This window comes from Diabrotica virgifera, chromosome 1 (assembly GCF_917563875.1).
Source record: "Diabrotica virgifera virgifera chromosome 1, PGI_DIABVI_V3a".
NCBI lineage: Eukaryota > Metazoa > Arthropoda > Insecta > Coleoptera > Chrysomelidae > Diabrotica > Diabrotica virgifera.
Genome location: NC_065443.1, coordinates 49263539 through 49279986, shown reverse-complemented (window position 1 = coordinate 49279986; position 16448 = coordinate 49263539). Strand labels below are relative to the sequence as shown.

At 34.1% G+C, this 16448-nt stretch overlaps 1 protein-coding gene across 1 annotated transcript in view; it reads right to left on the bottom strand.

Annotated features, from left to right (window-relative positions):
- The window catches only part of LOC114324744 (proton-coupled folate transporter), a 71868-nt gene extending 70584 nt beyond the window's left edge, over nucleotides 1-1284 (bottom strand). Inside the window, exon 1 of the mRNA XM_028272575.2 lies at nucleotides 1168-1284. Within this exon, the coding sequence (XP_028128376.2) occupies nucleotides 1168-1237 (70 nt within the window). The 5' untranslated portion in view covers nucleotides 1238-1284. The remainder of the gene's footprint in view (nucleotides 1-1167) is intronic.
- Between the last annotated feature and the right edge of the window lie 15164 nt (nucleotides 1285-16448).

Sequence of the window (16448 nt, the reverse complement as noted above, 5' to 3'; positions counted from 1 at the left end):
GGAATCCTTCTTTGTTCTTTAGGTTATGTATTTCGCATTTTCCATTGTTTAGCCGTCTCCTCAGGACTATCAGACGTTTATTCTCTTCTATAGTTCGCTGGACATTTTCATTCTTAAGTTTCCTTAAATCTTTCCTTATAGCTTTTGATACTTCTTTGTTTATTTTTCGCAGTCCTTCTTCGTCAATGCTTTCGTTTCCTTTGATTTTTCTTCTAGTTTCCATTAGTTGAATGAAATATTAGAAAACGATAAAATCCAGGAAAAGGAAAGCTGGCAACAACTCAAAGATAACATATTCAACTCTGCAACAGAATCATTTGGAGAGAGGAAAGTAACGAATACTATCATATCAAAAAAGAAAACCCTATGGTTTAGAGAGGAAGTGATGATCAAATGTGAAGAAAAAAAGAAAGCCTTTTTACAATACAGAACAAAACAAACACAACAGGCATATAACCACTACAAAAGAATCAGAAACAGAATCATTCAAAACAGATGAACACGACTTCTACGGAACACAAAAAAAGCACACTGGTCAGAGGCAAAGAAAAGGAATGAACGAATTAATAAAAATGAAACATATCCAGAAGGGAACATTGGCAGACTATTTCCGATCTCCACTTGCTAAAGGAGACGATAATGAACCACCAACACCTGAAGTTACGACAAATGAAGAAATAAACATCCAGGAGGAAAGTCACGCGATAAAAATAAGATTCATACACATATCTGGAGATGTCCTGTACTCTATTGTACATCTATTGCTGAAACCCAAGGGGACAATATGAAGAGTAGACTCAGAGAGAGATGGATGAAATGTGTAGATAAGCATGCTGTGAAAAATGATGAGTCAAACTGTGCACCAAATATTAAAACTACATATTTAACAGTTCGACAGTAATGAACCACTAAAAATGAGTCACAGAGATTAAATACTTGATAACACTTTCATTAGGTATAATGGTCTTTTTTCACTTAGATAAACATCTCCTGCTTATGATTAAAGTATATCTATTGGAATGAATATTCTTATATCATGTCCAGATTTTAAGTTACAAAATACAACGGTGATTGAAATGATACCTGCCTTAGAACAGAACATACACATAAGGATAATAATCATAATAATTGAACTATTGGTATGATCAGCTATCGTCTGTAACTTACCCAATAGAATCTGGCTATATATGCAACAAAATAAGGGAATTTCTACAGGAAAGTTTATTTTACGCAACATCTTCCTATTTTACAAAATTCTTTTCACGACTAATTAAATAAATTTTCAAGTGCTCTATATACAAATAATTTTTTAGATTACAAAACAATCACCTATAGATAATCTAAATTATGGAAAATATTGTGACTCTTCAGCAGACAAAGGATATTAGTGAAAATTGGATAATTAATATTATGTATTATATACAGTGGGGTGTGACATTACGGAATAAAATAATTTTTTCGAGAATGGGCGATATTGAGACAAATCCCAAAACAGGTCAAAAATCTCTGGTTTTCTTTTGTTACGGCTAAACTATTGAGGATCACAGACTCATTACCCTGATGAGTCGCCTGATGAGTTACACTTTAAAGATATTTTTAAAAATACTACATCAAAGATTATACAAAAAATATGAATGGGGCATCAGTGATTCTCAGTTTGGATTTAGGTCAGGTTTAGGAACAAGATAAGCAATAGTAGCAACACAGGTGTTGGTCCAAAATTGTTACGATCAGTGGAAGGACGTGATCCTGTGCTTTTTAGATTACGAGAAAGCGTTTGATCGTGTCCAACATCACAAGTTAATGCAGATCCTCAAGAAGCTTGATATATACAGAAAATATATAAGATACATTGAAAACTTGTACTGGTATCAGACAGCACAATTAAAAATAGACCATTTTATATCCAAACCCATTCATATAAGAAGGGGTGTTCGGCAGGGATGTGTGCTTTCCCTTCTTTTATTTAACATATATTCGGAAGCCATATTTCAAGATTCTTTGGAAGATGCAGAGATCAGAATCAAAGTGAATGGGGTATTGATCAACAACATACGATATGCTGATGATGCTGTCTTAATTTGTGACATAATGCAGATCTTCAACAACTTGTCACTATAATCGGAGAATAGAGTAAGCAAATGGGATTAGAGATTCATACCAAAAAGACCAAATTCATGATCATCTCCAGAAACTTGGATGCATTTAAAAACTCCACCATAACACTGAATACTAAGTAATTGAAAAAGTGAGCAAATTTAAATATTTAAATACCTGGAAACGTGGCTTTTTGAAGACTGGGCATCGGACAGGAAAGTAAAATGTCGCATTGAGCAAGCTTGACAAGCTTTCATAAAATTCAGGAAGGTACTGACCTGTTCAGAGTTCGATCTTACACTGAGATTAAGGTTTACTAAATGCTACGTGTGGTCGGCGCTGCTATATGGAATAGACGGCTGGACACTCAAAACGAGGGATATAAACAGATTAGAAGTCTTCGAAATGTGGTTCTATCGACGTATCCTAAGGGTCCTATGGACGGCGAAAGTCACAAATGTAGATGTCGAACTTTTCGAAAATATCAAGAAAAGGAAAACGGCATATTTGGGTCACATCATGGGAAACGAAAAATACCAGTTAATTCAACTTATAATCCAGGATACAATTGAAGGCAAGACAGGAATAGGACGCAAGAAAATGTCCTGGCTCCGAAACATAAGGCAATGGACAGGGTTAACGACATACAATCTCTGATACACATTGCAAGAAACAGAGAGTTAATGGAAAATGTGATCGCTAACATCCATTAGTGGACTTGCCTCTGGAGAAGAAGAAACTATTGAGTACAGAAAATGACTTTTACAATTTAATATTATTTTTGATTATACAGGTTAGACCAATAAAACAAAGTTTTGTTAAAATCGATTCAATAGATTTTGCGTAATAATTTGCCGTCTATTTTTTTTAATAAATTTTTCTTAAACCATACACCGCAAAAACTAGACCATGTAGAAATTTACCATACGTATAAAAAGCACTCCACCTATCTAACGTAATTTACATAATTATAATCGGACTATTTGAGTTGCCTCATGAATGTTTTTTAAAGTTATAAACAATTTTTTGGCTTATAATCAAATAGAATATATCGGTAAATATTAGATAAAATTAAATTCAGAACACGGTGTTGGAAAAGAATCAAAAATACGCTTCTATTAAAAGAAAAAAAGTTGAATTACGAAAAGTGGTTTCTGAGATACAACCGTTCAGAGTTGACTGGCATTTGCGACGAAGTTATAAACAATAGGATGAATCTTTGAACCATCAACTTTTTATTTCAGTTTTCTTTTGCTATACAAATTTTCATATCTTCAACATTCTCACAATATACATACCTAATATAAAATTCGACGAGCGTTAATCGCGGGTGTTACAAATATCAAAAATTTACTTGGGATTTGAAAATTACGTTAGTAGATATTATTCACTACGATGTGAACTCCTAGATTTTTATTTTAAATTAGGATTTTTTGGCATATACATATATCATATTACACGGTTCCCAGGAAGGGGGGTTATCGTGGGAGGGCTTGTCACTGGGAATTTTCCAGCGTCAACTTATTTCTTAATGATTCTTTAGTCAAAATTCACTGTGAGCGAAATCGCAGCACGTTCTTTTTTTAACTAAGCGCGAAATGCATTTTTTCTGCAAAAAGCTCTACTATTCATTTAGCATTTTACATGGTTTGAAATGCATATTGTATTACCAATCTTTTTTTTCTTTCAAAAACTATCAGAAGTAGTTTTGGTGACATTAGTACATCAGCCTGAATTTTTTCAGATTTTTCTGACTACTCTAAGACCACTTTTTGAGGCTTTGAAAATGATTTTTTCACTTTTTTAACAGTTTTAAACGCTTTTGAGATAGTGCTCTTTTTCCGAGTGTGAGTATATAAATATACTTTATTCATTTTAATGATATTAGTATATATTACATAAAGACAAAATACAAGCCTAAATTATGCGCCAATTTAAAAAAATAACCATAAGAGAGGTATGCATTTTTGCATTACAGGTGTTACAGGTAGAAATTCAATAACCATGCCGAATTCGACAAAAAATTAGAGCCGTACAAAGGTATAATGGAACGCATATTTAAAATGGCATTATAATGTCATAATATTATTATTTAAAAAAATCGTTTTCTTTTTCAGTACAGAAAATGTTGTAACAATTTGCCAATTTATTATACATCTAATATCTATAATAATTGTTAATATTTTGCGGTCAACATATTGTGATTATTTGTTTATATAGGGTGTCCCAAAAGTAGTGGAACGGTCAATATTTCGCGAACTAAACATCGGATCGAAAAACTGAAAAATACGTTTTCAATCATTTTCAAAAATCTATCCAATGACACCAAACACCAACCCCCACTACACCCCCTGGAGGTGGGGTTGGGGTAACTTTAAAATCTCAAATAGAAACCCCTAGTTTTTCTTGCAGATTTGGATTCATTACGTAAAAGTAAGCAACTTTTATTCAAGACATTTTTTCGAACTGTGGATAGATGGCGCTATAATTTGGAAAAACGATTTATCCTGATACCATAGGTAAATTATAGAAACGGTCTAATATCTCGAGAAATACACTTCCAAATAAGAAACCAAAAAACAGGTTTTTAATATTTTTCGAAAACCTATCGATAAACACCAGAAATGACCCTCCAACCCAACCCCTGGAGACGGGGTGGGGGTAAATTTAAAATCTTAAATAGCAACCCCCACTTTTTATTGCAGATTCGGATTTGTCATGAAAAACTAAGCAACATTTATTCGAAACATTTTTTAGAATTGTTGATAGATGGCGCTAATAAATCGTATTTTTCCAATTAAAGCGCCATCTATCAACAATTCTAAAAAATGTTTCGAATAAATGTTGCTTAATTTTTCATGACAAATCCGAATCTGTAATAAAAAGTGGGGGTTGCTATTTAAGATTTTAAAGTTACCCCCAACCCACCTCCAGGGGGTGGGTTGGAGGGTAATGTTTAGTGTTATTCGATAGGTTTTCGAAAAGTATTAAAAACCTTTTTTTTGGTTTCTCATTTGGAACTGTATTTCTCGAGATATCAGACCGTTTCTATAATTTACCTATGGTATCAGGATAAATCCGTTTTCTCAATTACAGCGCCATCTATCCAAAGTTCGAAAAAATGTCTTGAATAAAAGTTGCTTACTTTTACGTAACGAATCCAAATCTGCAAGAAAAACTAGGCGTTTCTATTTGAGATTTTAAAGTTACCCTCCACCCCACCTCCAGGGGGTTTAGTGGGGGTTGGTGTTTGGTGTCATTGGATAGATTTTTGAAAATGATTGAACACGTATTTTTCAGTTTTTCGATCGGATGTTTAGTTCGCGAAATATTCGACCGTTCCACTACTTTTGGGACACCCTGTATAATAAATAAATAATACAATATTATAATTATGTATGTTATGGAATTTCTACCTGTAACATCAAATCTATAGTGCAAAAATACCTATCTCACTTATATACTCTCGGACAAAAATATTGCATATGCATGTGGAATGAAGATTTATATCTTAAGACTTAAGAGGATCGGTACGTATTTTTGGCTGCAATGTTATTCAAATGGGGATTCATTTTTTTCGAATCCTGAGAAAACTAATAAGTATTTTTGAAAAATTTAAACGCAGAATGAAAGATCACGTTATTAGCGAGGGCGGAAAGTCCCTGAGAACTTCTATAATGTTTATTTTAATAAGTTACAGGGGTGAAAAACTAAGAGAAAATTTAGTGTGATTTTTAATTTCAAATATATCATTCAAAATAAACTTTTTATTTATTCTAAGGGACTTTCGGCCCTCGGTAATAATTTAGTCTTTCATTCTGCGTTTAAATTTTTCAAAAATATTTATTGGTTTTTTCAGGATTCGAAAAAAATAAACACAATGCCGTGGTAATATTTTCCAAATCTATCTTTGTCTTACAACGCACTCAGCCGATAATATTGTCAGCATATATTGTCAGTCAGACACTGACAATCAGTGACAATTTTAAATATTTGACATTGCATCGGGATAATGTTGAGTTATTGAGTAAATATTATTGAAATATAGTGTATTTGATAAATAGTTGATTTAAGACGTGAACTTAATAAAAAGTTATTTATTGTGTATTATTTGTGGAAGATCCAAGCAGATAATACATCAGGATAATATATTCTGTGATCCAAGTATTTTGTTGTTAAAGATGTTCAAAATTGTAAGCGTTCCATAACAATATATTAATAAAAAAATCACTTTAACACTTTTCTTCTTTTCTCGATTGAGTATTAGTCTTTGTTGTACAAATACATTATTACAATCACTGAATATATAGTTAGTGAAAAAATTATCACATTTATTAACTGAATTAATAATTTCCAATTATAAAAATAACAGTTATCCAAGAACATTCAAAACCCATCTCTTTAAATTAATGATGACATTTTCAAGTAGAATGACATTCTAGTAATGTTTACATATCCATACCAGTGTGAATTTTACTATACGTAATTTTCCGTGTAAAGACAGAAAAAGTAGGTATATACGTAAAATATTTGCGAATTATGTACCCATAGCCTTAAGGCAAAAGACGTTAAGTCACAATATTGTCAAATATATAAAAAAAATTTTTATCACAGTAGGACAATATTGTTTAAATAATATAGAACGTTACAATTATACAGGGTGTCCCGAAAAGATTGGTCATAAATTATACCACAGATTCTGGGGTCAAAAATAGGTTGATTGAACCTCACTTACCTATATACAATAGTGCACACAAAAAAAGTTACAGCCCTTTGAAGTTACAAAATGAAAATCGATTTTTTTTCATATATCGAAAACTCTCAGAGATTTTTTATTGAAAATTGACATGTGGCATTTTTACGACAGCAATATCTTAAAAAAAAATTAAGTAAAATTTGTGCACCCCATACAAATTTTATGGGGGTTTTGTTCCCTTAAACCCCCCCAAACTTTTGTGTACGTTCCAATTAAATTATTATTGTGGCACTATTAGTTAAACACATTATTTTTAAAACTTTTTTGCCTCTTAGTACTTTTTCGATAAGCCAGTGTTTATCGAGATATTTTGAATATTTGTCGAATCCACCACATATTTGTATATGGTTAAGTACGGTTATAGAGGCCTGTTAATAATCTGAAAATTTATTTATAATTTACATTTTTAGGTATATTTTGAAAAAGAAGCTACATCTCGATAAAAGGTGACTTATGAACAAAAGACTAAGAGACAAAAGTTTTAAAAACACTGTGTTTAACTAATGGTACCACAATAATAGTTTAATTGGAACGTACACAAACATTAGGGGGCTTAAAGGAACAAAACCCCCATAAAATTTTTACGTAAATATATTGAAAAAGAAGCCGCATCTCAATAAAAACTGGCTTTTCGAAAAAATACTAAGAGCCAAAAAAGTTTTAAAAACGTTGTGTTTAACTAATGGTACCACAATAATGAATTAATTGGAATGTACACAAAAGTTTGGGGGGGTTTAAGGGAACAAAATCCCCATAAATTTTTTATGGGGTGGACAAATTTCACTATAATTTTGTTTTAAGATGTTCCTGACATAAGAATTATACATGTCCATTTTCAATAAAAAATCTCTAATAGTTTTCGATATATTGAAAAAAATCGATTTTCATTTTGTAACTTCAAAGGGCTGTAACTTTTTTTGTGAGCACATTTGTACTAAGGTAAGTTAGGTTCAATCGAACTATTTTTGACCCCAGAATGTGTGGTATAATTTATGACCATTCTTTTCGGGACACCCTGTATAAATACATAATTTCATATGTCTTCAGATTAAGAATGATTGCAATAATTTTCTGGAATTCATCTTATTTCCCCATTATCTCAAAACTTCACTAGATGGATATACTACATTTTACCTCTACGGTTCAGATCTATAGTGCAAAAATACGGATCTCACTTATATACTCTCGGACAAAAATATTGCATATGCATGTGGAATGAAATTTTTTGTACTGATATCCTTAGCTCCCTTGTATCATAGGAGTAGGATTTCTTTTCCGAATGCCATTTTTTAAAGTATCACATAAATACTATAATCTGATCTGGGCTATATACTGGCCAATATAATTTTTAAATTGAATCTCATCAAGATAAATATTCGTTATGGTAACGACAAGAAGAAGTGCATTAGCACCAATATGTCATATCCAATATGGCTTTTCAAATGGCAAAACATGATCTTCTAAAAGGTTTTCAATGTACATATCAGTTGGCATTCGCCTAATCACCTTCACGTGTTCGGTATGTCCTTTCAAAGCAATACCGCTCCGTAGCACTATGTCGCCACCACCAAAACTAACGTTCTGTATGAGGTTACAACTGACATACTGTTCGCCAACTATTCTGTAGACGAAGTCTTGTAAATTTTGCTTCCATATGGTGAACGGTATGCCAGGTGTAACCTCATACAGTACAGAGTACAGAGGGTTAATTTTGGTGGTGGCGGCATAGTGCTATGGAGTGGTATTGCTTGGTAAGGAGATACTCAACTTGTGGAGATGACTGGGTGAATGACAGCTGATATGTACATTAAAAACATTTTAGAAGATCATGTTTTGCCATTTACCAGCCATATTGGATAACATTCGTGTACCATGACGCAGGTCTTAATGTCTGTAGAATAGTGAATACTTACGTTGATGAGATTCAATTTAAAAATTATATTGGCCACCATATAGCCCACATTAAATTTAAATCCGATTATACCATTTATATGAAACATTAAAACATCGGATTCTGAAAAGAAATCCTATTTCTATGACACTAGTGGCAGCACAAATTTTTTATTTCACACGTTAATTTCAAAATATGCAAAATTTTTGTCCGTGAGTATACATATATTAGTTTATTTTTCAAATTGGCGCCTAATTGAAGCTTGTATTTTGTGTTTATATATAATATACAGAGAGAGTCTGTAAAGTGGAATAAATTCAATATCTCAAATACTAATTGTTTTTTTGGAAAATGCTCAGACCCGTCGATTAGTATTTCAAATTGTCCTTTTTGACATTCAATAAAAATGTATACAGGGTGTCCCAATTTAGAGATATGACGTCGTCGTCGATTTTCTTAAATGGCAACACTGTCATTTTGATAGCTAATTTGATAGGGTTTGTAAAGTTATACATAACTGCAAAATATCAAATTTTTATTCTCTACCATTTACAAGATAAGAGAAAATAACAAAGTTATATCTGTAATTTGGAATATATTCAATAATTAAAATACTAACTGTTTTTTTGAAAAATGCTCAGACCCGTCGATTAGAATATCAAATTGTCATTTTTGACATATAATAATAATGTATACAGGGTGTCCCAATTTAGAGATATGACGTCATCGTTGATTTTCTTAAATGGCAACACTATCATTTTGATAGCTATTTTGATAGCGTGTGTAAAGTTATACACATCTGAAAAATTTCAAATTTTTATTCCCTACCATTTACAAGATAATAAAAAATAACAAAGTTATGAAGAACAAAAAGTAATCAAATAATAATTGAATTTATTTATTTCAATTAAGAAAATGCTCATAACGTTGCCCATTGACAATTTGACAATAATTGAGGGCAACATTATGAGTTTTTGCTTAATTTATTGAAATAATTAAATTCAATTATTAGTTGATTGGGGGACATGAAAGGAGCCTCCACGTAGATTGTGATCACTTGTGAATACAATCGGGCGTCCCCTGGAAACGAGTAATGTCGGCTAATCCTTTCAACACCGGTGCACCAACAACACAGATGCAATCAAAATCAAAACGGTCTTTATCAAGGCCATTTTTGATGACGACCTCAATTAATATTGAAGGACTATCAGCAGATAAAGAAGACCTATTGTCTAATATGTGCAGAGAACATGGTGTCGATGTTCTACTGGTTCAAGAAACCCATAGAGGTACTGCAAGCCGCAGACCAAGGATTCGGGGTATGAAGCTCATACTGGAGAGACCACACGACCAATATGGTAGCGCAGTCTTCGTCAGACCAGATATCGACGTAGCATCCACATCTCTAACAGATCAAAATGACATCGAGATCCTCACAGTGGAGATAAACTCCTGTACAGTAACGTCAATGTACAAACCACCAAACGCTGACTTTGCTTTTGAGGAACCGAATAACTTTCAATCACAGCAAATCAAATTCGTACTGGGTGACTTCAACTGTCACAGTGTCGCGTGGGGTTACAACGAAACAGATTCCAATGGCGAAGAACTAGAAAAATGGGCTGAAAGCATGAACCTAAAACTTATTCACGATCCAAAGCAGCCTGCGTCGTTCAACAGCGGAAGATGGCGCAGAGGTTACAACCCAGACAATATATTTGTCAGCGACAGAATTGGAGACCAGGTGACAAAAATCGTTGGAAGCGCTCTCCCAAAGACACAGCACAGACCAATAATTTGTCTTTCCAACGCGGCAATCAGATACGAAATTGTTCCTTTCAAGAGAAGGTTCAACTTTACTAAAGCAAAATGGGAAAAATTCTCTGAAACATTGGATCAAGAAGTTTCCCAGCTAGAACCTTGCCCTGATTCATACGATAAATTTGTAGAAATCGTAAAGCAAGTATCACGGAAATTTATCCCTAGAGGTTGTCGAACTGAGTACATAGCGGGGCTCAATGAAGAATCTAAACCCCTACTTAAAAGATACGAACAGCTATATGAAGAAGACCCTTTCTCGGAAGCGACAATACAGGCTGGGGAGGAAATGTTACATGCGATATCCGCCAACAGAACGGAAAGGTGGTGCAAGCTGGTCACGAGTCTGGACATGAAACAAAACAGCAGACGTGCCTGGAAGCTGATTCGGAATCTTGGCAACGATCCCGCTGCTCCGGCAGTCAACATGACAGAAGTCACACCCGATCAGATAGCCCATCATCTTCTAATGAACGGTAAGACGACATCAAGAAAGAACAAGGTGAGAGCTCAACGGAATATCGACGAAGAAAGAGATGTTCTAGGTACCTCTTTTTGTCTAGAGGAGATGAGAGGCGCGATCCATCAAATGAAAGATAATAAAGCGGCTGGCCTGGACGACATACGAACAGAGCAAATAAAGAACTTTGGACTAAAAACCGTAGAGTGGCTCGTAAAAATGATGAATTGCTGCATCCGTACATTACAAATCCCCAAAATCTGGAGAAAAGCTAGAGTGGTAGCCCTCTTAAAACCAGGGAAGGATCCGGCGGATACAAAGAGTTTTAGACCTGTATCTCTCTTGTGCCACCTTTTCAAGGCCTTTGAAAGAATGATACTGAACCGGATCGCAGAATATGTGGAGACTAAAATTATTCCAGAACAAGCAGGATTCAGACCCGGAAAGTGCTGCTGCAGTCAAATTCTTAATCTCACCCAACATATTGAAGATGGTTTTGAACGGAAGGAAATAACAGGAGTAGCGTTCATAGACCTAACTGCCGCCTATGATACAGTTAACCATCAACGGCTACTCGCAAAACTCTACGAAACTACAAAGGACTTCCGACTAACAAGGTTAGTGAAATGTCTCCTCCAGAATAGACGCTTCTACGTAACGCTCCAGTCCAAGAACAGTCGGTGGAGGGACCAAAAAAATGGGCTACCACAGGGAAGTGTCCTCGCGCCGTTTCTATACAACATATACACCAACGACCAACCCATACACCAACAAACAAGGCAATTTATTTACGCTGATGATACAGCGGTGGCAGCTCAGGGAAGAACCTTCAATGAAGTCGAAGTGAAGCTGACAGATGCCCTGGGAGACTTAGCTCTATACTATGATAAAAACCATCTGAAACCCAATCCCACAAAAACCCAGGTATGTGCTTTCCACCTGAGAAACAAGCATGCCCGAAGGTCGCTGGAGGTGGAATGGCGTGGTCAGATGCTGGAACACAACAAGACGCCAAAATACCTTGGCGTCCGTCTGGATAGAACTCTGTCTTACCGATACCACTGTCAAGATGTTAAGAAGAAAGTAAGTGCCAGAAATAATATCATCCGCAAGCTAACTAATACAAAATGGGGAGCACAACCACACACTCTCCGCACTTCTGCCTTGGCATTATGTTTTTCGGCCGCGGAGTTTGGAGCACCAGTATGGGCAAACTCTGCTCACGCAAAGAACGTCGACGTGGCTCTAAATGAAACGGTCCGTATAATATCGGGTTGCCTGAAACCGACACCTATCGAAGAGGTATACCCCATTGCTGGAATTGCTCCACCACCAATCAGGAGAAAGGTCACGTCAGAGGTAGAACGGAAAAAGCAGGAGACGGACCGAAGACACCCCTTATATGACCACCAAACTCAGCCAAGCAGACTAAGATCTCGGAAAAGCTTCCTGAAAACATCAAGATCCATCCCCGAAGCGCCAGAGACGCGCTGAATACACCTATGGCAAGCGTCAACTACTGCGACACATTTTCCTCCCTCGGAGGAAATGGCTGCTGGACACAATTTACCGTATCCGACTTGGAAAGCGCTAAACAGACTAAGAACCGGCGTTTCACGTTGTGCTAGTAACCTGAAAAAATGGGGATACCAGGAGGACGATACCTGCGACTGTGGCGCGGTTCAGACCAGCCGGCATCTACTATCATGCACAGAGATGAGAGAGACCTGCACAGAACAAGACTTAATTATAGCAAATGACAGGGCCATCTATGTGGCCAACCATTGGAAATACAGAATTTAAAGTTGTTGGTGTTCCGGACACGGAAAGTAAGTAAGTATTAGTTGATTACTTCTTTTTCATAACTTTGTTATTTTTTATTTTCATCTAAATGGTAGAGAATACAAATTTGAAATTTTGCAGTTGTGTATAACTTTACACACCCTATCAAAATAGCTATCAAAATGACAGTGTTGCCATTTAAGAAAATCAACGATGACGTCATATCTCTAAATTGGGACACCCTGTATACATTATTATTATATGTCAAAAAGGACAATTTGATATACTAATCGACGGGTCTGAGAATTTTTCAAAAAAACAGTTAGTATTTTAATTATTGAATATATTCCAAATTACAGGTATAACTTTGTTATTTTCTATTATCTTGTAAATGGTAGAGAATAAAAATTTGATATTTTGCAGTTATGTATAACTTTACAAACCCTATCAAATTAGCTATCAAAATGACAGTGTTGCCATTTAAGAAAATCGACGATGACGTCATATCTCTAAATTGGGACACCCTGTATACATTATTATTGAATGTCAAAAAGGACAATTTGAAATACTAATCGACGGGTCTGAGCATTTTCCAAAAAAACAATTAGTATTTGAGATATTGAATTTATTCCACTTTACAGACTCTATCTGTATACTAATAATATCATTAAATTGAATAAAGTATATTTATATACTCACACCCGGAAAAAGAGCACTATCTCAAAAGCGTTTAAAAGTGTCAAAAAAGTGAAAAAATAATTTTCAAAGCCTAAAAAGTAGCCTTAGAGTAGTCAGAAAAATCTGAAAAAAATTCAAGCTAATGTATTAATGTCCCCAAAACTACTTCTGATAGTTTTTGAAAAAAAAAAAAAAAATTGGAAATACAATATGAATTTCAAACCATGTAAAATACTTACGGAATAGTAGGGCTTTGTGCAGAAAAAATGCATTTCGCGCTTAATTAAAAAAAAAAACGTGCTGCGATTTCGCTCTCAGGAATTTTGACTAAAGAATCATTAAGAAATAAGTTGACGCCGGAAAATTCCCAGTGACAAGCCCTCCCACGATAACTCCCCTTTCCGGAAACCGTGACGTCATCTATCTGGGCGTGATGATGTAATCAATGATTTTTAAATGAGAATAGGGGTCGCGTCCTAGCTCATTTGAAGGATAATTTAATTATATTAGTATACAGTGATCAGCAGCGCTCTCATAACAGGCAAAATAACGCAAAAGTTGGAAAACATGTTATTAAGTTGTAGATAAACAAAAATGAAACTGGTAGATGTTGGAAATTTAGCGACAGAAACGTATAAATTAACATTATATATTTATTGTTTCCCACCTCTAAACGTATCAGATGAGTATGTCAACTAAAACTGCCATAAACTCGTCCGATACGTCTAAAAGTGGGAAAAAATTAATATAATGTAATTTTACAGGTTTCTATTGTTAGATTTCCCACCTTTACCAGTTTCATCTCTTTTTATCTCACAGCTTAATATAGTTTCCGTCTTTTACGTTATTTTGTCGGTTACTAGCGCACTCATCACTGTATAAACTCATTGACACCAAAAGAAGAATGTGCGTAATTTATTTAATTCAAAATACATTTTACTTCTATAAAAAAACAGAAATAAATTATTTATTTCACAAATAAACATTACTTTTCACTTCAATTCAATGTTCAAGCTGCAACCCACCTGCCTCTTTGCAGTTTGAACTTTAATTTAAGCGACAAGCAATGAAATAAAATTTCTTAAAAAATAAACATTTTATTTCTATTTTCTGACAGCAGTACAATAGATTTTGAATAAAATAATATACTCATATTCTCCTTTTTGCGTCAATTAATTTAATTAACTTTTTTTGGTGAGCGGCCGTGGAGTAACGGCATATTCGCTGGCCTCATACGCCAGTGCACGTGGGTTCGAGCCCTGCCAAAGACAATCCATTTTCATTTCCAATAATGACAAGCCGTCTCACCGTGCCTCGGAGAGCACATAAAGCCGTCGGTCCCCCTGGGCTAGTGTACATCGGCACTAGTTACTTGAAACAGGGTTAAAGATGTAAATGGCGCCGGAACAGTCCGAAGGGATTGAAGCGATCACGCTACTAATTAAATTAATTTAATTAAAATTGGATTAATAATACCCCTTTAAGATTTCCCTTAACTACGCTTATGCTCTTGATGTAATGTTGGACGACATCAGGTCGAACATCGAAGAGGGGCAAGAGCCAACGCTGGCGAAGCGACAATGAGAATGAACTAGTTGGTCACGAGCTCGCAATTAGGCAACACATCGCCATTATTTAGGTGACGGAGTTTGAGCAAAATTGAAAAAAATCTAACTAAAAGGCTATCGAACATCAGCCAATAACCTGTGCTAAGAATAATAAATCAAAGTAGATATATCTGGAGACTTATTCACAGGAAAGAAAAAAGATTATAATACCGCCGATGTGTTGCTTGCTCAAGTAAGTATATTGATATATTTCTCATTATTTCGTCGTCATAAAATCCAATACACCATCCTAGAGATTCTGTTCGTTATCTGTTGTTATTAATTTTGATTAAGAAATAATTTAAATTCCAAATTATAGCTCATATTAGCCTTTAATTCATTTGCAAAGGAACAGTCAGTCAAGGCCAAATTTTTATTGTCAACTTTAAATTCCAATTTATTTCATGTGCTACCATTAGGCTTTTTCTTTCATTTTTTTTATAAGGTAATATTTATAAAAAGTTTTAACGAATATTAGCCTAATAAAATAAAAAAAAGTCAAAATATAAATTCGTACAGGTTAAAACCAATTTTATATCAAAGTTTAGGTGGGTACAAAAGATATTTTCAAGAAAGTATCCAAATCATATAAGGGGATCATTGTTTAAATAATTAAAAAGTGGTCATTTTTGCAAAAAAAATACTTTTTTAACTGCTGAGGTAATTCACTGATCAATGAAGGTCTATGGGATTTTTTTCTGCAAAGTTAAAGGGTAAATCTTTCACATAAGACTTACTAAATTAAATTTGACCCACTATTTATTTAAATATTAATTATATATAAAACTTTAAAAACAAATTTGCAAAAAATTATTTTTAGCGTTTTAAATAAGCACTATAAAATATCTTGCTTTACAGACTAAGTTGCGTTATGTTAATGGTATTAATCAAAAAAAATTTGTCGAAAAATATTTAATATTTTTTGAGATATTGAATTTGTTTATTAAATGTTACTATATTTTCAATTGCAAAAACGCGGTTGTTGCCAATGAAATATTCACCCGCTTAAGATCTCATTATTTCTATTTTTATATATATTTTCGATAAATGTATTGATAAATTCAAATTTCAATTGAACTCCTCCCTAAAATGGCATTTAAAAATTATTCAAATTTGTTTATAATTTGTTTTTTTAATAACGTCGCGAGGATTAAGTATTTTGAAATGCCGTTTCGATAATTGGGTTCTTGGGAATTTTTTACTAATTAACAAAATTTTTTTGTCGTTTTTTCTTCTTCATTTTTTTCTTGGAGTTATGGTACTACGGGCCCTTTTAGGGTTAAATTTTATTAAAAATGTCGAATCTCTGAGTTGTAGGTTCTAGACCTAAAAATATTGAGATTTAACTAAAATCTCTTA